The 25,681-nt window shown below is 42.4% G+C and overlaps 1 protein-coding gene across 5 annotated transcripts; it reads left to right on the top strand.

Moving 5' to 3' along the window:
- The first annotated feature begins 2,679 nt into the window (after positions 1–2,679).
- On the top strand, positions 2,680–10,109 carry LOC137377693 (protein sprouty homolog 2). Of its 5 annotated transcripts, XM_068047621.1 has the most exons (3): positions 2,680–2,714; positions 3,500–3,737; positions 5,803–10,109. In XM_068047621.1, exon 3 carries the CDS (start codon positions 5,852–5,854, stop codon positions 6,734–6,736), a length of 885 nt encoding a protein of 294 aa, XP_067903722.1. In that variant the 5' UTR covers positions 2,680–2,714; positions 3,500–3,737; positions 5,803–5,851; the 3' UTR covers positions 6,737–10,109. The 5 variants fall into 5 exon arrangements, with proteins under 5 accessions (XP_067903722.1, XP_067903721.1, XP_067903723.1 ...); XM_068047620.1 differs by lacking the exon at positions 2,680–2,714 and having other exon boundaries at positions 3,434–3,737; XM_068047622.1 differs by lacking the exons at positions 2,680–2,714; positions 3,500–3,737 and adding an exon at positions 4,041–4,158.
- Positions 10,110–25,681: the final 15,572 nt, after the last annotated feature.

Raw genomic sequence — 25,681 nt, 5'->3', positions numbered from 1 at the left:
TAAATAGAGGCATAGAGTACAAAAGCAAGGAAGTTATGGTGAACTGTTATAAAACACTGGTTTGGTCTCAGGTGGAGTATTGTGTCCAATTCTGGGCACTGCACTTTAGGAAGGACATGAAGGCTTTAGAAAGGCTGCAGAAAAGATTTGAGAATGGTTCCAGGGATGAGGGACTTCAGTTACAATGATAGGTTAGAAGAGAAGCTGGATCTGTTCTCCTTACAGAAGATTTGATAGAGGCATTCAAAATCATGACAGGTGTGGACAGATTAGATAGAGAAACTGTCCCTTTGTTGGAAAGGTAGAGAACCAGAGGAAACTGATTTAGGGTGATTGGTAAAAGATCCAAAGGTGACATGAGTGGTTAGGATCTGGAATGCACTGTCTAAGAGGGTGATGGAGGCAGATTCAATTCTAGCTTTCAAAAGGACATTCGATCAGCACCTGGAGAAAAAAAGAAAGAAACATGCAGGGTTATGGGGAAATGGCAGGAAAATGGGACTAGCTGAATTGCTGTTAGAGAGCCAGCATGGACGGAATGGCCTACTTTTGTTCTGTAACCATTCCGTGTTCACATCTGGCTATACCCCTGCTGTTCTGCAAGCTTTTCCCATCAATAGCAATTAACCTATAATTTATCTCAAAAGGTCCTTAATTTACTACAATTAGATGTTTTTAATTCATTCTCAGGATGTGAGCATTCCTGATGAAGCTGACATGTATTTCCAATACTTAATAGGCCATGTTTGATACAACTGAATGGCTTACTAGGCCACTTAGAGGGTATTTGGCATGGGACCGGAGTCGGATATAATGCAGAGTGAGAGAAATGGCAGCTTTTCATCCATAAAGGACATTAGTGAACTAGTTGGATTCCTATGACAAATTGACAGCTCTGATACCAGCTTTTTCTTTCTATATTTCTTTGAAAAACTGAATTCAAAATCTGTGATGGGATCAGATCTTACAAATTTAAAGAAATATTCCTGTTAAACGCAGAGGTGTCTTCGCAGTCAAATAATGGTATAATGGTCATGTAGAATAATTGTATCATGGTCCTGTCCTTAAAACCAGTATCCATAAGCAATGTAATAGAGGTGGTGCTAGTGAGTACTGAATCTATGTTTAGTTGGTTGACACCTAGCAGTGACGATGACAATGGAATAGCCCAGTAGGATTGTTCCATGAAATGTTGCCCACCCAAAATGGGATGATCAAGCTCCTCAATCCAAAAGATAATAATTTGATGAGATTGATAAATTCAAACCTGCAAATACTACAATTTTTCATTTTATGCGTGTTCTGTATATTCTGTAAAACTTCTGGCATGCACAAAGCATTCGCACTAAAAAAGTTAGTTTTCAATGTCCAGTGCAATACAACACCGCAAAATAGCACTATCGACGTCAATGTTGGAAACTGATCTAGATTAAATCCCTTAAAATTCATGGAGTTTTTCTATGCGATTAGATGTAGGAAGAGGTTGCACCTTTTCAAACAAAAAGTCCCAAACTTTTGGTTAAATTTAACGTGTTTGCATGTATATAGTGACACTTTGGGAACTGGATTTTTTTGGGGGGTGGAAGGGGGATTTAAAAGTAGCCGATTTGGTTTTAATTTGAGAGGAAGGATTGTCAAACTGGGTTAGAAATGAGCATTAGACCAATGTAAGATAGTTATTTGAGACACACTGGCTGACAGGCATGCATTCCTTAGGATAAAGGTTCTGTGCTTTTTTGGTTTGGAATTTAAGCCTCCCAGCGTTCATCTCCGTGCTGCTGGGCTCCTGAAACTGCTGGTAAGTATATTCTTCATGGCTTGAGAGAGTGACAACTGCACCTAGGTTAGTATCCAACTCTTGTGTTGGGCTGAGAAGTAGTCGTTTGAAGCTAGTTTTAAGATAAATGAAAATCCAGATTGTAAAAAAAAACTCAAATGGGTCTTGGAAGCAGAAAAAACAAGGTAAATAAAAGGTTGAAACTTATTTTTAATGGGAATAGCGTTAGATAAGTTAAAGGTAAAGTGGAAAAAATGAATGAAATAGAATGGGAATAGTGTTAAGAACATAATTCAGATGCTTACTGATTCAATTTAAAGTTAAGTGCACAGGTTAGTAGCGTGTGATTAATATTTCAGTAAACTGCTTCTGATCGGGTAGTTTATTACGGTAACATTAGTTGTTTGAGCTGAAAGGCAACACAACCATTGAATCGGCAATTTTTATGGATTTGTCGGTAGTTACATAATCCCTATTCAGAAAAACAAATCATACAACCTAGTTAGCAGAACAGTTTATGTAAAACGGTGAAAAGAGACGTCGAAGAGATAGTTGTTCAAAACACGCGACAGTTTCAGTCTGTTGGAACGCCATGTTTTGCTCTTTGAGTTAAAGTCAGAAGGTCACTGATAGTTTATGTATCGTATATGCGCTGGGGAATCAAACTAATGCCGAATCTTGTATGTCTTGGACAAGCAGTTCAGAGGCTTTGTTAACCCAGTGACCTCCCACTCAGTATGAGACCGAACTGAAACTCCTCCTCTGTACCCTGATGTCATAGTTGGGAGATGATTCAGAAGAATAGCTAAGAGCAAAGAGAGGTTGTGAATTGTTTCTTACAGCAGTCATTCAGACATCTGCAGAAGCAAATCATACCACTTGATGACGGCTCCGATTCACCACAACACCCCTCTGTCCGCAAACCGGATACAGACCTGTGAGATTATATACTTCTAGAAATCACATGCAGATTTATTGCAAGACTTGGATGCAATTTACAGCTGTATCTCTCCCATTAATAAAGATTTGGAGTTTTAATCTGATCTAAAGCAAAAATGTTTCAAAATCCAATATAAAAGAGAGGGCATTCTGCAAACAGGAACCCTAGTTTAGTTCCCACTTAAAATGCGTTAACAGGTGGGAACCGTCACCGTACATAGGCAGTTTGTGAAGGTAACCAGGCCAGAGGGAAGGTCTTCATACCACCTCCTTCTCTAAGGTTATCTCACAGCTTTTAAAAGCATCGGTAATAGTTTTGAATGGATCGAAAATATTAATCAATTTTTAAATGCCTCTTGCCTGAATACATTAGAACATACTGTATAAATAGCACGCAACCGGCCCGTTTTCTTTGTTGAAAGATTATATAAATCTTCAAGGGAGAACATGTTAAAATCTGAGCGGTATTTCCCGTACATGAAGCAGGTTAAGGTAGCTGTTAAACTTCAGCTCCACAATTAAAAGGTTGAGAGGAGCATGCCCGTGACAGATTTGGTTATTTAACAAGCTCGCTTTAAATAGTTGTTCGGCTTCACCAATAGCCCACGACCGGATGCGGAGAAACCTTTGGGACGGCAAATGGCCTATTCAATTTCACGTGGATGACGCCATTTAGCCATTAGCTATAACCGGGCAAATCCCTGTCCACCGAAGAGAGTGAGGACGCGAAATGTGACTGTGTGTTCTCTCTTTTCTTTTCTCCTTCCTCTTCCCCCAACACAGCCTCTGCATTTCTGAGACACTAGCAGCGCTGAGGTATTGGGGAGGGAGGGGTATGTTTCACCAAAAGACCCTCTTTCCATCTCCTCACTGATCGCTGACAGCCCAGAACACGGTGCCCTTCACTTCAGGAGCTTGTCATTGATCGTACAGAGTGCTGTGCTTCAAGTGCAGCCAGACAAGGTTACTGCCACCGTCTACCCAGCAGCATCGCAAAGGAACAGCCCACATCTTCCCCGAGGTGAGGAATCTGCACGCCTCTATAGAATGTGACCTGGCTAATATATACATACGTGTATGTGTATAAATCCTATACACTTAGTATATGCCAGACTGGAGCCGGATATCTATACACTATACAGGGTTTGTAATTGTAAAGATCCTTCCGATCATTGATCACTTATGCCTCAACACAAGGGACTGCATTAAACTAGACCCGGCTGCAGCATACTGTTACTGGTGTGAAGGGAGGGGGAGGAGATAATATTTAATATCGATCAAAACCTGAGTAGCCTCATTTTAATGTCACTCTGCTTGAGGAAACGGATCCTGCTCCATCCCTAAGAGTCTGTAAAGAGCCGAAAGCCAGTCTGTAAACTTCACTGACAGTGTTTAATGTGAGCACTGGCAAAGGACAGGACAGTCTCCACGTGAATTTTATGGTAAATGTTTAACACTTTAATTCGGGAAGGATAAGATTTTCTTCCTTAAATAACACTTTGCATTTATTGAGATTAACCTTGTAACCTTAATTTAAATGTCCTGCTAATCCCACAACTGTGGTGCGGATGCATGAACATGTTTTGTTAAATGTTCCTCCAGTTGGGTGGGATTTGGGTTTTGGCTGGGGGTCTCACTTTCTACATGTGGTTCTTGGTTAGTGGAGACTGGGACCGTGGTTGTATGTATGTGTACGGTGGAGACTGGGCACTTCATCGCGCTGTCTAATGGCCTCGGTACACTATTTGACTTTTCCGCATGTAGTATCCATTTCAAGTCAGCTTGCTGTATCGGATTCGGCACATCCGGAATTGCAAACTCCCTGCCATTCAAAAGCAATTGGAAGAGCGTAGTGTTCCGCCGGGTCCTACCGCCCGTCAAACACTCAATCTCTGCTTCAGTACAGTGCTGTCTAACACTCCAAGCAAAGATCATCTCTATCTGGTATGGTCATTAGAGTGACTTGTAGTTACAGATTTCAACTTGCTCTGAAAAGAGAACAACTCCGTAAAATATGATATTTTTGTAGCTGTGGGTAATCTTTGTAACTTTTAATAGACTTGTGATCTCGGTCCTATTTTACTAATTCCGATTGCTCCATAATATCGAGTTTAGAATTAGCGGGATTGTTTGATTTTTTTTTTGGATCATCGTTGGATGTTTTTTCTTTGAGCGGAAACCCAAGCACGGACGGACACCACCCCCAAACCCCCCCCCCCCCGCCCATTTAGTGTGATCTCTGTCCCTAGCTCTTTGTGGCTTGGTGGACTACCCACATATGTCTGATTTAAAGTGGCATTGGGTGCAGGAGGGAGGGAGTGAATCGGGAACTGCTGGATAGGGACGAGGTGTCACCCAGTCGATGAGCCCTGAATTTTTCAGGCTTTCATCTCTAACTGCACACGACAGAAAACGGAAAGGGCAAAGGTGAACTGACAAGCATTCATTTTTTCGCAATCGGTATGTGTGTGTGTTAGCTGAAGTTAAAACATCTTAAATGCCCCACCTTCATTGACAGCTGGTCTGAGTATATGTGAAAACTTTGCCCCTTTGAGTGGGAGTATTCCCGATAAACAAGTTCCACCACTTGTACTGCTACATGCCACCTGGTGCCAGGCTTATGCCAACGATCTTCATGAATGTCAAATCTGGGCTGACTCGGGAAGTTGAATCGCGTGTTTATTTTAAACATTTGGGTCCTTCTCTATAAAATGAACTCTTATCCGGTGTGATGGTTCTGATGAAAGGGATGGCACCCCTCTCGGTCGGCATAGGCTTGGATTCAGGATTTAAGGCTGCTGATCCTCTCCAGGGCGGGATGCTTGGACTCTGTGTGTTGTAGCCCGGCGACACACTCTCCGGGAGAGTAGCTGCGGGGTTGGGGACCGCTCGCAGGCGATGCGCTACCGACTCCATCTCCAGGTAACGAAGGGAGGGTCTTAAAGAGCATTAGGGCATTGGGCGTTCCTGTTTGTGAGGGCGGAGAACTCCTCCTGAAGGAGGTTCCAGTGCAATGGGTGATGAGTACAGTGTATCGTGCTGACCTCTCTCTCTCTTTCTGTCTCTGTGTCCTGTCTCCACACCAGGTCTGACCGATGTGCACCCAGCCTGCGGGCCTGCACCGATCACATTCACATGGAAACTCCAGCAGCCCTCGCTTCGCCCCTCTCTCTGCAGCTGGCTCACGACAGGGGGCGGCAGCGGGCTGATCCTGACCCAGGGGACATGCAGCAGGGACCGGTGCTCTCCATCGATCAGATCCGGGCCATACGAGCCAACAACGACTATGTCGAGCGACCCTTGATCGTCGGCGCAAAGATGCCAGCGAGCAGCCCACCCAGTTCGGGGCAGAAATGGGAAAGGACGGGGGAGCCGAGCGGGGTCGTGCTGGAACAGCGCTCCTCCCTGCAGCTCCTGAGCAGGTCCACCAGCACCGTGAGCTCAGCCTCCAGGAGCAGCAATACCTCCGAGCAGAGACTGCTGCTCACTTTCAGCTCCTCTCCTGGCCAAGGGATTATCAGGGCGCAGCCCAAAGCTGACCTTAAAACCCAATTGAATAAGGCTGCTGGCGGCGAGGACTGGAACCAACACTCGCTGCGCTGCGAGGAATGCGGAAAGTGCAAGTGCAGCGACTGCACTGCTCCCAGGACTCTGCCTTCCTGCTGGCTCTGTGACCAGAGGTGCCTTTGCTCTTTCCAGAGCGCCCTGGAGTATGGCACTTGTGTGTGCTGTGTCAAGGGCCTCTTCTATCATTGCTCCAGCGATGACGAGGACAACAGTGCGGACAACCCGTGCTCCTGTAGCCAAGGCCATTGCTGTGCTCGTTGGACCGCCATGAGCTTCATCTCCATCTTCTTGCCCTGTTTATGGTGCTATCTGCCGGCCAGAGGATGCCTGCGGATTTGCCAGCAATGTTACGACGGCGTCAAGCGACCGGGCTGCAGGTGCAAAAACTCAAACACCGTGTGCAGGAAGGTCTCCAACGCACCTTGTCCGAAAACCTTCGATAAACCTTTATGACCAAGACACTCTTCCCAAATCGGTGACCAATGTTAACCCTGTGGAAGTTCAGAAGGCACATTCTCCAAAGCTTCCCCAGTGAGATTTCCAAGGGAGATTACATTTCTGCTCGTGCTGAGACTACCCATCAGACGTGCACATAAGGATGAGTGGGGTTGGGCGAGGGGGTCGACTCTCAGCTGGATGTTGCAATCGAGCACCTTCCTGAAAACATCATGACTACGTCCATATCTTGAAGTTGGAGCATTTATCAAATCTACCCATGGAAAAGGGACCATCAATCCTCTTCATGTTAAGCACCTTCTTGTGGGTTCTTCCTGTGTTCATTGTAGGCCCAGTGAGTTCCTTTTGCTTTCAAACTCCTGTAATTCCCATTGTTCATGTAGTTGAGACTCTTGACAGGGAAATTTTATACCCCCCGTCCCCCTCTTCCCCACCCGGTCTGAACGATGACTGACTGTCTGTACACCATGGGGTTTCTTCACCTGAGGTCCGAATCCTTGGAAATGGACGGGAGCTGTTTCTTCCTCGCTGCATATCTCCCAGTGTAGGGATCTCGGGACAGTCTATTGCCAGATGGTGTTGGCCACAGTAAGGCACTCAGCTTATGGGAAAACCATGCAACTCGTCTTCACTATCAACGCATTAAATATTTATTGCTTGGCTTAGAAATGTGATATAATCCATTGGAAATATATTCTCTTTCAACCACGCGCACCGTTATTTGCATATTCACGTGGTTCAGTTGTAGAAAAAGTTTGAAACCGTTTTGATTTCTTTGGTTCATGGATTCTGAGGGCGCAGTGTTGGTGTGATGCTGTTCTTTTGAGAACATCTAAAGTGGATTTTCGAAGGGAGGATTCTCGTCCCTCCCTCTCGGATTAATGATTACATTGAGATTTAATGCGAGTTTCAAACTTAGTTGGCATCTGAGCATTCGGTGTGTTTGCATGCAGTGGCTGGGGGGGAGAGGGTAACCTTCACCTATTAGCGTCCGGCAGACATTTTTATAGTTGCATCGCAATGCGCTGTTGCACGATGTTAATATGACGAGGGACTCCTTCCCTACCTCCTCCTGAAACAGTGCCCTTCAGTAGGGGGAACCCGTGCAAAAGAACTTCACCTCACTTCTGTCGTGATATGGAACTCTAGCCACATTGGCATTTCCCACTTTGAATAGCGCCAATCGCCATGTGCTGCTAAACACTAATATTGGCAATACCTTTTCAATGGCATTGTCCTCTCTGCTGAGAATGTTTTGCCTTGACTTTCGCTAACACTCAAGCTGGCATACAGGTGGGGAAGTGAGTTCTTGGTGACTGACTGATATTAGTGTCCACAAGGGCAGTGGGGTAAAGCCGCCCTGATCTGGTCTTCTAAGAGAATTAGTATAACTAGCTTCATAAAGTTATAACTACTGACTAAAACTGATTACTGTGGAACACCGGTCCCATCCCATTCATTGTAAAGCATTATCACTATTCTATTCTACTCCATTAATAAAGTTCAGTTGTAAAATCCTTGTTGCACCCCACTCATAAACCTGCGCTTTACCCGGTGATCCCTTTTCCGTATGAATCTAAATTGTTATAGCATATTAGAGGGCAAGTGGGGCTTTTCTGATTTGTCATTGATTTTTTTTTTAAATTGTACCTTAAAATCAGAACTTGATTCTGAGACTGGAACGTTTCAGGTGCGATATTCCATATATAAATGTATTTAAAATTTAATTTTTTACAATTAGTGAAAGCTTTTGTGCTCCTACATAAAGTAACATTGCCGGAAACAGCGGGAAGCGTTCATGAATTGCACAGCGATAGCGCTCTGCAATGTAGCCTCTCACTGTACCTTTTAAACTATAGGCTCGCTTCCTTCTGAGAGGGAAGTGCTGAGTTCATATTCCAGGGCCGGTTGTCGCCTGAATTCTCGGATTCTCTGCTTTGTACGGCCTAACAGCTTGCATGCTACAGGAATGTGAAAGTGACATTGCTCTGTAATGTGACCTTTCCTACCCTCACCATTGGGTGCTCCCGAAGGCAGCCGTGAAGTCCACCATCCTCTAGCTGCCGGCACATGGACAATAGAAGCAGTTTGCAGGAAGGGAGCTCCTGTCCGAATAGTTTGCCGTGGAGTTTTGGCATAGCTATCGTAACCATACGGAGTTTTGTTAAACGGGGCTTAATAGATGTAGTTGGATACGTATGTGCATATTCGTAACTGGTTAATATAGACAGGCCATTAAATCAAAGACCAAATCCTTTCCGATATCCCAAGGGATGGCCTGTCCTTTTACCGTGTGAAATCTATGGTAAGAACAGTAAAAGTGCACTTAAATTCCAACCGGCTCACCGGCTTCAATCAAAACGGTTTCTTGAATTATGTATTTGTATTTTTAAGCATGAACATTCTTGGAACGGCTTCTGTCCTTTTTTATGTAAAACAAACTAGTAATTCATAATACAAACTGGCCCGTATTGAGTACAGTAGCCAGAGGCTGGAAGGGCCGCATTCTTTTAGTATTGCCTTATGATTGATTACATCGTGGATGGCAGGTCATGGTTTTCCTAGAAGTTGTTTGGCAACCTGTAAAGTGAGTCGACGAACTGCTGTTTGTAATGGTCTGTGTTTGACGTTATGCATTGAAGTGAGCTCAGCCTTCTCCCATCTTACCCCCCACCCCCCTTCTCTCTCTCTCTCTCTCTCTCTATCATTCATTACATGAAACATGGGTTGAAAGCGGTTTGAATAAGCCATACAGAGTCTGCGTGGGGATCCCGGAAGAGAACACCTTTTGAACTATAATGCAGTGACACTTTATTGCCTGGATGTATGGAGCACCTATCGGATCATCACTTCAGCGTACAATCGGGACCTTGATGCAGTATGAGGACGAAATACTGGGACGTTTTAAAGAGATCTGACTAGACTTTATGTTCACGGGCATTTTCTTGCTTTCTTTGGACTGTGAACATAGCAAGAGGCTGCCTCCTTGTTAGAGTTACTTTGATATATTTTTGTATATACGATATTAATACTGTGAATGGTGCCATATGAAGGAAGGACTCCGGTTATTGGTACATTGTACATTCAAGTGAATGTCCGACTCCGTCTCCTGCTAACATCAGGCTATATTACCCTATATACAAATTCCAATTATTGCATTGCTTAGGTACAATTGGCATCCTGTATATCAATCAAAAAAGTTACTGATTCTTTTTCTATTTTGCCAATATGTTGATTAGTCTAAATATTTATTTGAAGTTTTATTTTATAAGATATTTATTTAAACACAACACCCTTTAGAGATGGAAACTGTTTGTACAGAACTTGCTGCAAAAATGTAAGGGTGGCACTACAGAGCTGAATAAAGTATAAAATAGAAATATATTAATTTTCAAATTAAATTGCTTTGTTTGTTTTATTTTATGGCCTGCACTGAAAGCAAAAGTTTGGTCTTCCACCATAATCTGGAATTGCTTGCCTTTATTGGCAATACATGTGTAACGGCAGTGATTTCAAGAGTACCCTGATTTTATTTTCCCCCTTGGGCCATTCACCAAGTGGTGATTCAATGCAGCAATATCTGTAATTAGGCATTTCAGAAGACAACTTCTGGTCCAGCTTATTGTGGTGCTTGGACAGGTGATTTTAAAAAAGTTTTGTTCACAACAGTAGGTGGAATTAAATGAAAATTGATTTTTTTGTAGTGCTCATCAGTTTCTACATATATGCTGATAACACCTAACTCTACCTCAGCATCACCTTTCTTGACCCATACACTTTCATTATCAAACTTTGTATGACATCCAATATTGGTGAGCAGAAATTTTCTCCAATTAAATATTGGGATGACTGAAGCCATAGTCTTCGATCCCTGCCACAAACTTCATTCCCTAGCCACAGACTCCATCCCTCCCTAACAACTGTCTGAGCCTGAACCAGACTGTTTGCATCCGTGGTGTCACATTTGACCCAGAGATGAGCTTCCAGCCATGTATCCACACATCACTAAGACCACCTATTTCCAGCTCTGTAACATCACCTTACTCCACCCTTGTCTCAGCTCAGCTGCTGAAATCCTCACCTGTGCCTTTGCAACCTGTCGCCTTGACTATTCTAATGCACCTCTGGTTGGCTGAACACATTCTACCCTTTGTAAACTTGATGTTATCCAAACCTCTGCTGCCCATATCCCAAGTCACACCAAATCCCATTCACCCTAGTTCTGAAGAAGGGTCACTGACCTGAATCGTTAACTCTGCTTCTCTCTCCACAGATGCTGCCAGACCTGCTGAGTATTTCCAGCATTTCTTGTTTTTGTTTCAGATTTCCAGGATCCACAGTATTTTGCTCCCATTCACCCTGTGCTCACTGACCAATATTGTCTCCCGGTTAAGCAGCATCTCAACTTTCAAATTCTCATCCCTGCTTTCAAATCCCTCCCATGGCCTCGCCCTCCTTATCTCTGTAACCTCCTTTAGCCCACAACCTTCCAAGATCTCTGCAATCCTCTAATTCTGGTCTCTTGAGCATCCTGAATTTTTCTTTTATTCATTCATGGGATGTGGGCATCACTGGCCAGGCCAGCATTTATTGCCCATCCCTAATTGCCCTTGAGAAGATGGTGGTGAACTGCCTTCTTGAACCGCTGCAGTCCATTTGGGGTATGTATACTCACAGTGCTGTTAGGAAGGGGGTTCCAGGATCTTGACCCAGTGACAGTGAAGGAACGGCGATATAGTTCCAAGTCAGGATGGTGTGTGACTTGGAGGGGAACTTGCAGGTGGTGGTATTCCCATGTATTTGCTGCCCATGTCCTTCTAGTTGGTAGAGGTCACGGGTTTGGAAGGTGCTGTCTAAGGAAGTTGCTAGTTGCTCCACTATTGGTGGTCATGCCTTTAGTTGCCTGGGCCTTAAGGTCTGGAATTCCCTCTCTACCTCACTTTCCTCCTTATAAGACACTCCTTAAACCTAGCTCTTTGACCAAACTTTTGGTCATCTGACCAAATATTTCATTCTGTGGCTTGGTATTTTGTTTTATAATGCCCCATGGAGTGTCTTGGCATGTTTTATTACATTAAAGATGCTATATAAATAGCATCGCAGCCTCACAGCTCCAGTGACCCGGGTTCAATTCTGGGTACTGCCTGTGTGGAGTTTGCAAGTTCTCCCTGTGACCGCGCGGGTTTCCGCCGGGTGCTCTGGTTTCCTCCCACAGCCAAAGACTTGCAGGTTGATAGGTAAATTGGCCATTGTAAATTGTCCCTAGTTTAGGTAGGTGGTAGGAGAATTGTGGGAATGTGGTAGGGAATATGGGATTAATGTAGGATTAGTATAAAATGGGTGGTTGTTGGTCAGCACAGACTCAGTGGGCCAAAGGGCCTGCTTCAGTGCTGTATCTCTAAATAAATAAATAAAGTTGTGCTTTGAGTTTAGTATTAATATTAAGGGACTCACATCAGATATAGAACAAGTACCACCTTTTATAATTGTACTTTTGTAGTTTGGATTTTAGAAGTCCTTGGCAAGAAGCATTTATGCTGCTGAATTGGTGTTCTCTTCCTGGTGGGAGAATTGCACAGGCACATAGGTACAGTTTGTTTTTCATTCCAGTCTGTCATCAGGATGGTGGATCTAGGAAATGCCTAATGCTGAATCACTGGTGTCGATTTTTCACTCAATATTAAAACTGCACCAGCATAAAAATGGCTTTAGATACATAGTAAAGCTGCCTCTCTGTTGCTTTAACAACGTGCTTTGAACATGCTAATTCAGCAGTGATTCTTTTCATCACATTACCAATTCCAACCAAACCATTTAGTGACAATTTATACAAGTAGTTTTATGTGTGGACTTGAGATCTGAGAATCAGGTTGAACATGCTCAGAACTCCTGAAATCCCACTTTAATAGGAGCTATGCCAGGAAGGGATATTGTCCTGGTATTGTTACAGAGAGGTACTGCACTGGTTCTTTTGCAGAATCACTAGATTCTGAGTTTTTGACCTTGTCCAGCGAGTCATTTAACATTGTAATTGGCATCCCTTTCCCACTCCAACAGTGACTAAAAGTACAACCATGCCCTCCTGGTAGCTGGGTTAACAGCAGTGTCAAGAGTGTCAATATTGTGCTGATGACCAGTTGCTAACTCGTAAGAAGAGATTTCCCCCTCCCCCACCCCCGGAAGTTCTCATTTAATTAGTGTTCTAATATTTCTGTGATAAGTGATCATGGAGCTACCCAATCAGCAGCCACTCAAGAAAGCTTGGATTTGCTTTGAAACAATATTTGTCTTCATTTGTCTAAAATCCCTGATTATTGCAGACCAATGATAAATAGGTGCTGATGTGCTGCGTTAAAATATACAGGAAAGGAACTGGATCTCAAATTCATTAATAAAGAAACAACTTAGTATGTTGTTAATACATATGAACTCTCAGATAAAACCTTCATGTGTTGGATACCTTGCTACTTTGCCAGAGATATAATTCAGTGGTGGGAGCTCAATTGCAGCTCTCTTGTCAAATTGTAATAGTAACTCCAAGACATCAGATATGAACTTGGAACTGACCCCAGTCAAGCACTCAGTCTGTTGGCAAGGCAGAAGATGGACCACTGCAATGTAAGTTTATCTCTGAATGGCCTGGAAAGCAACTGGTGCCAGAAATTGAGGGTAGGGGATGGAAGGAATCTTGCCTTGGTTTTTGTTCCATTTCCTATATTGATATACAGAAACTACTGTAAATGGATGGGAAGATTATATTTTGTGACTAAGCAGGCTGTTCTTACACCATTGGGCAAGTGGTGTGATGAGCTTTTGGGGATTTGTGTCATTTCAGAGCAGGTGAGGGAGATGTTAAAACAGCAAGGGAGGGGAAAAAAAAGCCCTTTCAGATTTTTTTCATGCGACTGAGTTAACTTTATTTATACAATAATGTCTTCAGTAAAAGGCAGTGGAAAAGCAGCTTGTGCTGTTCACTTTTCAGAGGAAGATTAAGGATCTGATCTTGTCCTAAACTGTTCCCTTGTTCCAAAGATAAAGCAAGAGGAGTTTTAATTTCCAAATTTCATGCAATTTTCCTCCACCCTCCCTTAATTTTCTCCCTTATTCTCCTGATGACAGTGATCTAGGTAGGGCAAGGTTCTATGGATGCTGAAATAACTCAGCCAGGTGGTCACTTTTATATGCAAAAGGATTGACAAATTAGTTGACTGTAAAGGTGTCACAGCCAAGTTGAGCCCTGCCCTCAGCTGATATCCACGCTAGTCTACTGTCTAGTAACAAATTGGTTATCAAATAGGAATGGAAATTGACTTTTAGCAATAGGCAAGCTGACACCAAATTGTAGCAATCCTTTGCCACCCTGGCTGAGATCACCTAACCCAGCATAGAGGGTGAATCAAACCTTCACAATTCCATGTGGCTGAGCACCACAACATACGACACACTTATTTGCTGGGCTATCAGAGAAGTTTAATTTATGGGCTGAACTTTTTGACTGCACTTCTTCATCTCATATATCCCTCTGGACCTCTCCTCCACAATCACTTCAACTTTGCTTCTTCTCTCCCTGCCATTAAGAACATCCTTATAGAAAACTACCTATTTGAGCATGTCTTCAGTTATATTAAATTCTTTAACTCATCTTCAATGTCTCCATTTCCTCTTTACAAAGTGCTCTGGGATATTCCTTTTATATTAGGAATGCTATATAAATCTGTAAACTGCACAAGCCAAAAATAGTGACCAGTACTAACTGTGTACCTATTATGTTATATGTAATACATCTGAAGTCTTTGACTGGATTCCAGTCAGTAGCTCACTCCTGGTTAGCCATTGTTCTGTACATTATCGATCTCTTGTGGCATTGCTCACTGAATTGGAGGATGTGCTGTTTTATTTCATGTAACATACAATATATCAGGGCCATTGAGTTACAGTATTGAATAAGTCAAATTACATTTTTATTGAGCAGCACTATTGGATTGTTAGTCAGTTATAGACATGAAATCCATTATTACATATTCGTATGAAAACTCCAAAGAACTGGTCCTGACTATTGCTATAAGTTTATTTAATTATGGAGTTAATTTTAGCTCTTTTATTAATGCCCAGGATGCACAGGAAGCTATTTCTCCTTTTTATTCAACCAGGTTTCCCCTCCACTGTGGTTGAGAGGGCCTTCTACTGTGCCCATCCCATTTCCTGCACTTCTGCACTCACCCTTTCCTCTCCCTGCCAGACCACAATAGGTTTCCCCTTCTCCTCACCTTCCACCCAACCAGCCTCCACATTCAATGGATCACTCTTTGCTATATCCACCACCTCCAGCGTGACGCCACCACTAAACACAGCAGTCTGAAGGGACTGTTCCCTCTGCAGCACCCTGGTCCACTCTTCAATTACTCCCAACACTCCACCCCTTCCCGTGTAAGTGCAGAAAATGCAACACCTGCTATTTCTCCTTCTCCCTTTTCACTGTCCAGGACCCCAAACACTTCTTCCAGATGAAACTGCAATTTACTATTACTTTTGTCAATTTAGTATACAGTGTTCATTGCTCTCAATGCAGCCTCTTCTACAGTGGGCAGACAAAACACAGATTTGGGTGATCACTTTGTGGAACACCTCTGTTCAATCTGCAAGAATGACTCAGTTTCTGATCACTTGTTTTAATTCTCTGCCCCATTCCCGCTCTGATCTCAATGGAAGCTCAAGAAACAGCACCTCATCTTTCAATTAGGCACTTTACAGCCTTTCAAACTCAACATTAGGTTCAACAGTTTCAGTTCTTAACCACTGCTCCCATTTTTTCCGGATGGCAACTGTTGATAATGATTCTGCTAATGTCATTTACCCCTCCTTTCGATTCATCTTTTGTTTTTTTTTACTTCTCATAACCATCCCCTTTTGCCTTGTACCATCATCCCGTTTGTCATTTAATCACTCCTGCCTTCCACAAACCTTTCCTTTTTTTTCTTCCCTCCCCTTCCCCACCCTTTTCACTGCCTTAGTAGTTGCTTAAAACCTGTTACATCACTAACTTTTTCCAGTTCTGATGAAAAGTCATCAACCTGAAGCATTAACTTTGTTTCCCTCTCCGCAGGTGCTGTCTGCCCTCTTGATGAGTATTTCCAGTACTTTCTACTTTGTTTTTGTACACAGGAAGATTGTAAGGAAAAGGTTCCAAGTTTCAGATAGGTAGGAGCTGTGTAGCACTGGGAAATGGAGTGTGCACTATGTGGTTTGATAGTGTTGGAAGAATAGTTTTTGGGTCTGGCAGCACTGGAGGGAGTGTCTGGTCTGGCAGGCATGTATGGTTATTGAGGTTTGGAAACATTGAAGAGATGGTTCTTTGGTAGGAGTATTGATTCTGGAACTCCAGAGAGTGGTATGCCATGGTTTGGCAATTATGGGATAGGAGTTCTGGTATTGCTGGAAGAATGGCTCAGTGGCATGATCTTGGGACTTGGAAGTATTGGGAGAGGTCTTGGATGTGGTAGCACAAGGGAGACTGGGATCTGGGAGTGTTGGGATCAGAGGTTATGAGGTGTGGGAAGATTGAGGGGATGCAATAATCTGGGAAAACTGACAGGTGGTGTCCTCATCTTTGGAAGGCTTGGGAATGTAGTACTAGGCTCCAGTGGGAATAGTAGCATGGTTTCAATCTGTGGGAAAACTGGGAGGGGGAGGCCTAGAGTCTAGAAGGAGGACAAGAGGAGTTCTGATGTGTGAGAATTGGAAAAGGACCGTCAGGCTGTGGATGTGTTGACAGGGGAGGGTCCAAGACTCTGGAAGTATTTAGTGGTGGTTATGGAGACAGTGCATTGGAGAGGTGAATCCACACCTCCTGAGAGAACTGGATAGGAGAATTCTAGGGTGTGAGAGCATTGGGGTTCTCTTTGAATGGTTAGTACTGTTTTAGGGTACTGAGGTTTTTAAGTAATGAGAGGGGTTTATGAAATCTGGGTGCTTTTGAGGATGACTCTTGAGTGTGCAGATATGCCAGGAATGAGGGGTGAGAAGAGAGTTTTGGCGAGCAGCAATATAGGGGGTCAGGGTTTGGTAGCCTAAGGGTGTGGCTGGGGTCTGGCAGTGTTAATGAAGGGCTAGGGGGATGGTTAGACAGGACTGAGATGGAAGAGAGCTGTTGGAGAATGTGATAAGACCTCCTCTGGCCCTTTTTAACATTCCCCTCAATGCCACCAATAGCATTGGCCTACTTGTTCAGCCCCTCCCCCCCACTGGCATTGAAATGAGTCATATAAATAGGCCGAATCACAGTGTAACTGAGTTCCAGACCTAACTCAAGTATATTGCGACAGACTTCAGAAACTTACTTCACAGAAACGCCTCATGGCGAAAGCTTTCAATGAAATTGTCACACACAAGAACACAAGAAGTAGGAGCAGGAGTAGACCATATGGCCCATCGAGCCTGCTCTGCATTTCAAAACGATCATGGCTGATATTAGAAGTCAACTCCACTTTCTCGCCCACTCGCCATATCCCTTTATTCCCTGAGAGACAGTTAACAAAGAAAAGCTGAATGGGAAATGTTGACATAGTAATTTATAATAGTAGACACTGAGCGAAAAGCACGACCATGACAAGTGGAAGTAAGATTTGGGGATAATATATATGTGATATATATGTGTGTATATGAACCATCTAAAATCCTGAATTAAACTGCAGCCTGTAAATCACTATTTAGTATCTGATGGTTTATGTATATAAATCATCTGATCCCCTGAATTGGATTTCATTCTGTAACTCTGTACTAAGCACCATTTACACACATACATATACTGTTAGGCAGTCCCTCAGGATCGAGGATGACTTGCTTCCACTCTGGTTCGATGGGTTCTGAGATGGCTGATAAGACCAATGTGTGATCTACAGACTCTGCCACATGAAGGGCAAGTCGTGCTTAAAGCGTCAGATAGATGAGTAGTTTGGAGGTTTGTGCACTCCCTCTGATGCCTCGATTTCACTTCTGCATGTCCCCAACAAAGACCCTTCCTGCATGAGCTTTCTCCATCTAGGATGGTCATGAGACAGAGACTCCCACAAGTCGACGGGGATGTTTGATCTCTTCAGGGATGCTTTGAAGACATCACTAAAGCATTTCTGCTGCCCTCCTGCGAGTCTCCCACTATGACCAAGTTCTGAGTAGAACAGCTGCTTCAGGAGTCTGGTGTCAGGCATGCGAATGACAACTCCCACCCAGTGGGGTTGATTTTGTGTGATTAGTGCCCCAACGCTGGGCAGGTTGCTTGACAGAGAACCCTGCTGTTGGACTGCCTTTCTTACCGTTGGATTTGAAGGATCTTGCGGAGGCACCTCTGGTAGTACTTCTCCAATGCATTGAGGTGCCTGCTGTAGGTTGTCCAAGTCTCTGAAGTGTATAGAAGCACAGGAATCACTGCTGCCCTGATAAACCATGATCTTAGTCATAGGTTTGAGATCCTGATCCTCAAATACTCCCTCAGTTGGCTGAAGGCTGAGCTGGCATGATGATGAACCTCATCGTTTATATCTGCCTTCGCCGAGAGGAGGCTCCGAAGATATGGAAAATGGTTCATATCTTGCCATTGATCTTGATTGACCGGAGGAAGTGTTGTACTGTGGGAACTGGTTGGAAGAGGACCTTAGTTTTCTGAGTGTTTAGCAAAAGATGAATTTTCTCATATGCTTTGGAGAAGGAATTGACAATGATCTGGAACTCAGTTTCAGAGTGAGCACACACGCAAGCAACGCAAGCATCACCTGTATCCTGAAGCTCGATGACTAAGGTTGGAGTGATTTTGGTTTTGGATTGAAGGATGCACATACTCACCCTCTCCCTCGCCATCTCCTTTTTGGTTATTGGATTAAGATTGTCCTGTGCTATAAATGAAACTGTCAGTTACTGATTAATAAATCTCATCTTACTGGACCTTCAATTTCAGTAGATCCCAATTGGAGACGAAGTAGGGTGGAACACTCTGGTCACTATCCATAATGGCACTCTTAAGTGCATTCAAAAAAATATGCTTCTGATTTTGCTGCAATTACCTTGGTAATTCTTTCTCCTCTGTGGTTGCAGTGAAATAGATTAAGATATATGAGTAAAAACATAGTTCCGACTTGGGAGCTTTTGCTTGATTATTTATTACAGGTGCTTGTTTCATTGCTGTAGAATATTGTTTAGTACATTTTTAACAAAATGATTTTTAGTCCTTGAGTGTTAATAAATGAGTCAAGAGGCCGGGGCTGTTGCAGCATGAAGGCCTGCCAAAGATGTCTCTTTATTGATTGTCTTTGCCGAGATCATCTTCACAGCAGTGTAGAGAAGCATTGAGCTTGCTAAGTGAGGCATATTATTCAACAGGAAGGAAGCAGCCAGGGTTGTTATTGTCTGCTGACCAGGCAATATGCAATCACACATTCATAGAAAGGAGCGGAAAAAAAATCTTCAGACAAGAGGCCTGAGGCTAACTAGGTTTTTGAGAGGTTACTAGAGGCTGTAGCATTATGCAGAATGTACCATAACCCAGTTCTGATGCAAACTTGGATTTTGAACTAGTTCTCTTTCTAGCTCATCAATGAAAAGAGTTTAATTCGGTCTGCATGAACTAGAAAAATAACCCCCCAGTTTTTTTTCAAAGGAACTTTGTATATATAGGTACATACTGTGCACGGCACTGTACATTGGTCACCTTTACATACAAACAGCTTGCAAGTTACAACGGAATCATGTTGCTAAGGTAACTCCACAGTGACAGCTGAAATCTAGTATGATGTCTTCCAGTTAATATAGGATGTCACTTGACTCAGCACATTTGAAATGAGTCTGGAATTCAAGTTTAAAAACTACATTTCATGCCTTTTTTTGTGTTTTAGTTCCTAAGCTATCAGTTTTTTTAAATTGATTCTCTCCGTCCCTGCCCCTTCTTGTCTGACCTTCAGGCCACCTGTACTTTCAGCAATCCATGTTGTAATTCTTCTATTATTGCTAATCTCCACCTGGCCTATAGCATTCAGGTGTTGCATTTTAACATATCAGACATTATTACATATGAAAATAACCTATTAAAAGAAGAAAATCCAATCATTGACCTGGATGCTGAAATTTAGAAGCTGAGAGTAATTGCTGTCTGAATGACCTGAGCAGTAATAACTAGCTAGTTAGTTAAAGCAATAAATTGGGAGATTTGCTATTAATGTTTCTTAAATTTTGTTGAGTCATAATTGTTGAAGCTCTAATAGTCTTTATAGCAAAACAAGATTTTTGTGGGACCCCCTGTGCATCTATGACAACATAGATTATGTTGTATAATTAGACTGGGGAGTTGAAGTGGATGGAATACCATGGTTGGTTGTGGGAGATTTTATTTTAATTGCCAAGAGGTTGAGTTCTTTAAGAATTCTGATTTATGTAGAAAAGCTGCATATTTCCCTTTCCTTCCATCCCCCTTTTCAAAGATAGACCTTTTCATTTCTCTTGCACCGTTAGTTGAGAATGTGGGATTGTCCTTGCCACTATTTTATACTGTTATGGGGGTAGGCTAGGGAGATTTGAGCTGGAATCCAAAGCTTAGTACATTGGAATATAAATAGAATATAAGTCAGAGAAAGTCATAATCAAACTGGACAGTCTTGAGTCACAAAGGAGACATTGAAAGGTTGGAGGCAATGCAGAAAGAGCCATGAGACTGATTCTTAGTGAAAAATGTTATGAACAAGGACTGGAAAAACCTGGGTTTTCGAGCCTGCACAGAAGATGAATGATAGGTGATCTTATAAGTTTACGCAAGGTAGTTAAGGGAATGGGAAGGTAAATACAATGTATGATTTAAAATTACATTTATAGAGTAGGACAAAGGTTCAAACCAGTAAAAGACAAATATAGAACATATATCAGGATATTTTTTACCAAATACAGAGCAATTCTAATTTCATAATAGAAAAGAAAAACTGAAAATGCTATAAAACTGTAATAAAAACAGAAAATGCTGGGCATATACAAGAGGTAAGTCAGCATTTGTAAAAAGACAAGTAAGTATTTTACATCAGGCTTATGAAGACTATACAAACATAAAATGCCAGGATATTAATTTTCTGTTTTTATTTCTTTTTGCCTCTATTGGCCTTTACCAATATGGTGAGCTTATGGCTTATAATGATTGGGTGCGTTGTGCCCAGCATATTGGGAGCTAAGGAGGTTGTTTAGCACCCAAAAACAGGTGCTCTGTGTCCAAATTTCTAGACTGTTACACTTAAACCATTGAGAAAATCAGCAATGGGAAAGAATAACCGTCTAGTTCCCCACTTATGCAACAAGTGTTCAGAAGCCGATGTAACAAGGAACCTTTGCCAGGAGGCTGCTACTTGTTCACTTTTGGATTAGACAGTTTGCTGTTATAGTATCATAGAAACACAGAATGGTTACAGTACAGTTGGAGGCCATTCAGCCCATTGTGTCTGTGCTGGCTCTCTGAAGAAGCAGTTTACCTAATGCTACTCACCTGCCTTCTCCCCTTAGCTCTGCACATCCTTTCTTTTCAGGTAATAATTCAATTCCCTTTTGAATGCCTCGATTGAACCTGCCTCCACCACACTCTCAGGCAGTGCATTCCAGATTCTAACCACTCGCTGCGAGAAAAAGTTTTTCCTCATATTGCCAGTGCTTCTTTTTGCCAATTACTTTATTTAAATCTGTGCCCTCTGGTTCTTGATACTTCCATCAATGGGAACAGTTTCTCCCTATCTATTCTGTCCAGGCGCCTCATGATTTTGAACACCTCTGTCAAATCTCTTCTCAACTTTCTTTTCTCGAAGGAAAACAGTCCCAACTTCTCCAATCAATCTACCTAACTGAAATTCTTCATCCCTGGAACCATTCTTGTGAATCTTTTCTGCACCCTTTCTAAAGCCTTCACATCCTTCCAAAAGTCTGGTGCCCAGGACTGAACGCAATACTCCAGTTGAGGCCAAACCAGTGTTTTATACGAGTTTAACGTAACTTCCTTGTTTTTGTACTCTGTGCCCCTTTGATAAAGCATTGGACGCTGTATGCTTTATTAACTGCTCTCTCAAATTGTCCTGCTACCTTCAATGATTTATGCACACATATACCCATGTCCCTCTGTTCCTGCACCCCCTTTAGAATTATACTCTTTTTATATTGTCTTTCTGTATTCTTTCTACCAAAATGAATCACTTCACATTTCTCTGCATTAAATTTCATCTGCCACTTGTCTGCCTATTCCACCAATCTGTGTATGTCCTTTTGAAGTTCTACACTATCCTCCTCAACTTTCACAATACTTCCAAGTTTCGTATTGTCTGCAAATATTGAAATTGTGCTCTGCACACCAAGATCTAGTTCATTAATATATATCAGCAAGAGAAGGGGTCCTAACACTAACCTCTGGGGAACTCCACTATAATCCTTTCTCCATTCCGAAAAACAACTGTTAACCACTACTCTGTTTCCTGTCACTCAGCCAATTTTGTATCCATGTTGCTACTGCCCCTCATGTTCCATAATCTCTAACTTTGCTCACAAATCTGTTGTGTGGCACTTCATCAAATGCCTTTTGGGAATCCATTAATGGGCTGTTTGACAATTTCTAATGGTCAACTACTCACGAAAAAACAGAACAACTTGCATTTATATGAATCTCTTATTGCAGAAAAATATTCCAAGGTGCTTCAAAGAAGCATAATCAGACAATTATTAATGCCAAGCCAAAGAATGGGTGAGTAAAAACTTGATCAAAGAGATAGATTTTAAAGAGAGTGTTAAATGAAAAGAGCTAGTTGAAGAGGCAGGCAGGTTTAGGAAAGGAATTCCAGAGCATAGGGCCTAAACAGCTGAAGGGACAGCTGCCAACTGTGGGGCAAAGGGAGTGGAGGATGCATATGTGGACAGACTTGGAGGAAAGCAGAGTTTAAAAGCCCATTTTCCACTCACTCCATTACCTGGTGGGCTGGGGGGGTGGGGGGGTGGGGTGTGGTTTGGGGTAGATATTAATGTGTGAGGTTACTGACGGTTGCAATAAATTTTTATCATCAGCAAAACAAATCTGGGAATTCAAGCTATGATCCTTTAAGCCTTGCCCCCTGTTTGAATTTGGATTTGTTAAAAGACAGTGACGGTAGTTTTTGTAAGGATTTTGGGAAGTGAGCAGAGTGAAGAGTAATCCATCTAATCAATGAACTGAGAATCGACTGTTCATTGCTGACTGAATGATGTTCCAATTGCTTTGGCCAGGGTCTGAAAGGTGTCATGAAACATGGGTTTGGCTACTGCTTGCTGTAACAGAAATGAAACCTCTGTTACCTCTTTCAATGGGAATGATAGCAGTTGCTCGTTAAACATAAACGTAGGGAAGTAGCCATGGGAACAAAATACCGTCTATAAATCCTAAAGTTACCAGTACCACATTCACCCAATAATCCAAACAATCCAAAATGGCACTGTTTTATATAGTGCAACAATGGAAAAGGAGGTTGGAGGAGAAAAGAGTTAACAAAGTGAGCGTTGGTCCTACAGAAAGTGAGTCTGGGGAATTAATAATGAAAAATAAGGAGATGGCAGATGAATTGAACAGGAATTTTGCATCGGTCTTCACTATAGAGGATACAAGTAACATCCCAGAAATAGCTGTAAATCAAGAAGGAAGGGAGGAACTCAAGAAAATTACAATCACCAGGGAAGTGGTACGGAGCAAATTGTTGGAGCTGTGGGTCCTGATGGGCTTCATCCTAAGGTCTTAAAAGAAGTGGCTAGTGAGATAGTTGCTGCATTGGTTTTGATTTTCCAAAATTCCCTAGATTCAGGGAAGGTTTCATTAGATTGGAAAATAGCCAATGTAACTCCTTTATTCAAAAAGAGAGGGAGACAGAAAGCAGGAAACTACAGGCCAGTTAGATTAACATCTGTCATAGGGAAAATGTTAGAAGCTATTATTAAAGACGTTCAAGTAGTGCACTTAGAAAAAATCAAAGTAATCAGGCAGAGTCAACATGGTTTTGTGAAAGGGAAATCATGTTTAACGAATTTATTGGAGTTCTTTGAAGAAGTAACATGTGCTGTGGGTAAAGGGGAACTGGTGGATGTACTGTACTTAGATTTCCATAAGGCATTCTGATAAGGTGCCACATCAAAGATTATTGCAGAAAATAAAAGCTCATGGTGTAGGGGGTAACATATTAGCATTGATAGAAAATTGGCTAGCTAGTCTAAAGCTTTGAAGGTTCCAATGAAGATGCGCCAATCCTGAAGGATGCATCTGATTCTGTAGTCAATATGATGAAGCATCTTACTGCTCTTATCCACCGTCATGATTGCGGGCAGGATGGGCGCACAACCTGACAGATTGTAGAGAAAAAAAATTCCTGCGAACAGCCGCAGGTAGAAAACCGCGCACGCAACAAGCTGCTATGACCGGACCCTTGGACAAACTGCGCACGCGCGATGGCACGTGTTGTGTTGGAAGCAGTTCAGAGAAGGGTTGCTAGACAATACCTGGAATGGGCAGGTTGTCTTATGAGGAAAGATTGTATCTGCTGGAGTTTAGAAGAGTAAGAGGCAACTTGATTGAAACATATAAAATCCTGAGGGGTCTTGACAGGGTGGATGTGGAAAAGATGTTTCCGCTTGTGGGAGAATCTAGAACTAGAGGTCACTGTTTAAAAATAAAGGGTCGTCCATTTAAGACAGAGATGAGGAGAAAATTTTTCTCTCAGAGGGTCGTGAGACTTTGGAACTCTCTTCCTCCATTGGTGGTGGAAGCTGAGTCTTTGAATATCTTTAAGGCAGAGGTAGATAGATTCTTGATAAGCAAGGGGGTGGAAGATTATCGGGGATAGGCAGGAATGTGGAGCTGAGGTTACAATCAGATCAGCCATGATCTTGTTGAATAGCAGAGTAGGCTCAAGGGGCGGAGTGGCCTACTCCTGCTCATAATTTGTATGTTCGTATGTTTGCACTGTTTGTGAATAAAATCAGTAATGCACTCAGGCCGTTGATTTGCCTAATTAAAAAAGAGACATCACACAGTGTATTGAACCCATACAGAATGTGTTGCAGTTAATATGTGAGTGTTAAAATATAGGTGGAGATGAGAGGAAGAGGTTACTATGAGCTTGTGCACAGTAATGTGGAGTAAAGCTTCATGTTTGACATTTCATTCTGGTTTCATGGTTCTATAATTTTAATGCTGTGGAATAAGATTACACAGATTCCCTTCTCTGTATGCAATGTCCCATCACTGAAAAGCAGTTCATTTTGTGTTCTGTGGAAGTTTTGAAGCTGGCTTATTGAAGGCATCTGAGCGCGAATCCTGGTCTTGAATGGGAGCAAGACTGGGATTCATGCACAGCCCTTTCAATAGGAACACAATGGTCTACCACACTGGACCTACTGGCTTGTCTGGCTAAATATTTCAGTTTAATAAACTCACAGATTGCAGGTGTGATCAGTCTTTGGCCCCCATTGAGACAGCCCTTCAGAACTGGGTCTTTCACAATCCTGCAGAAATGAATGCTAAAGCACAGCCACCAGTTTGATACCCTGTATTTATAAAACACGTTCTAAATAGTCTGTTTGGCTCAAAGGTACAACAGTGAGCTGGCTGTCTAAACTAGTTTCTGATAATCTTGTTGTTATAAATGTTTTATTAGCATGAATTAAATTGGATTTTTGTAGAATTCATACAAACTAATAGTGGTTTTATCATTTAATCAATGTCTTTGTAGTAGTAAAGCAGCTGCTCCATACATAACAGCAAGTCATTGCAAAGATCCTTCCCTCTACCTTTTTACAAACACTCATTGTACTGTGTCTGAGCTGTGAATAGCAGACAATAGAAATTTGACCAGTCAAAACAAGCAGAGGAGCAAAAGCAATGTTATCAGGCTCTGATTCACCTCGAGTGGGTCACCTGTAGCCCAA

Source organism: Heterodontus francisci, chromosome 15 (assembly GCF_036365525.1).
Source record: "Heterodontus francisci isolate sHetFra1 chromosome 15, sHetFra1.hap1, whole genome shotgun sequence".
NCBI lineage: Eukaryota > Metazoa > Chordata > Chondrichthyes > Heterodontiformes > Heterodontidae > Heterodontus > Heterodontus francisci.
This window is presented reverse-complemented; position numbering and strand designations above follow the sequence as displayed.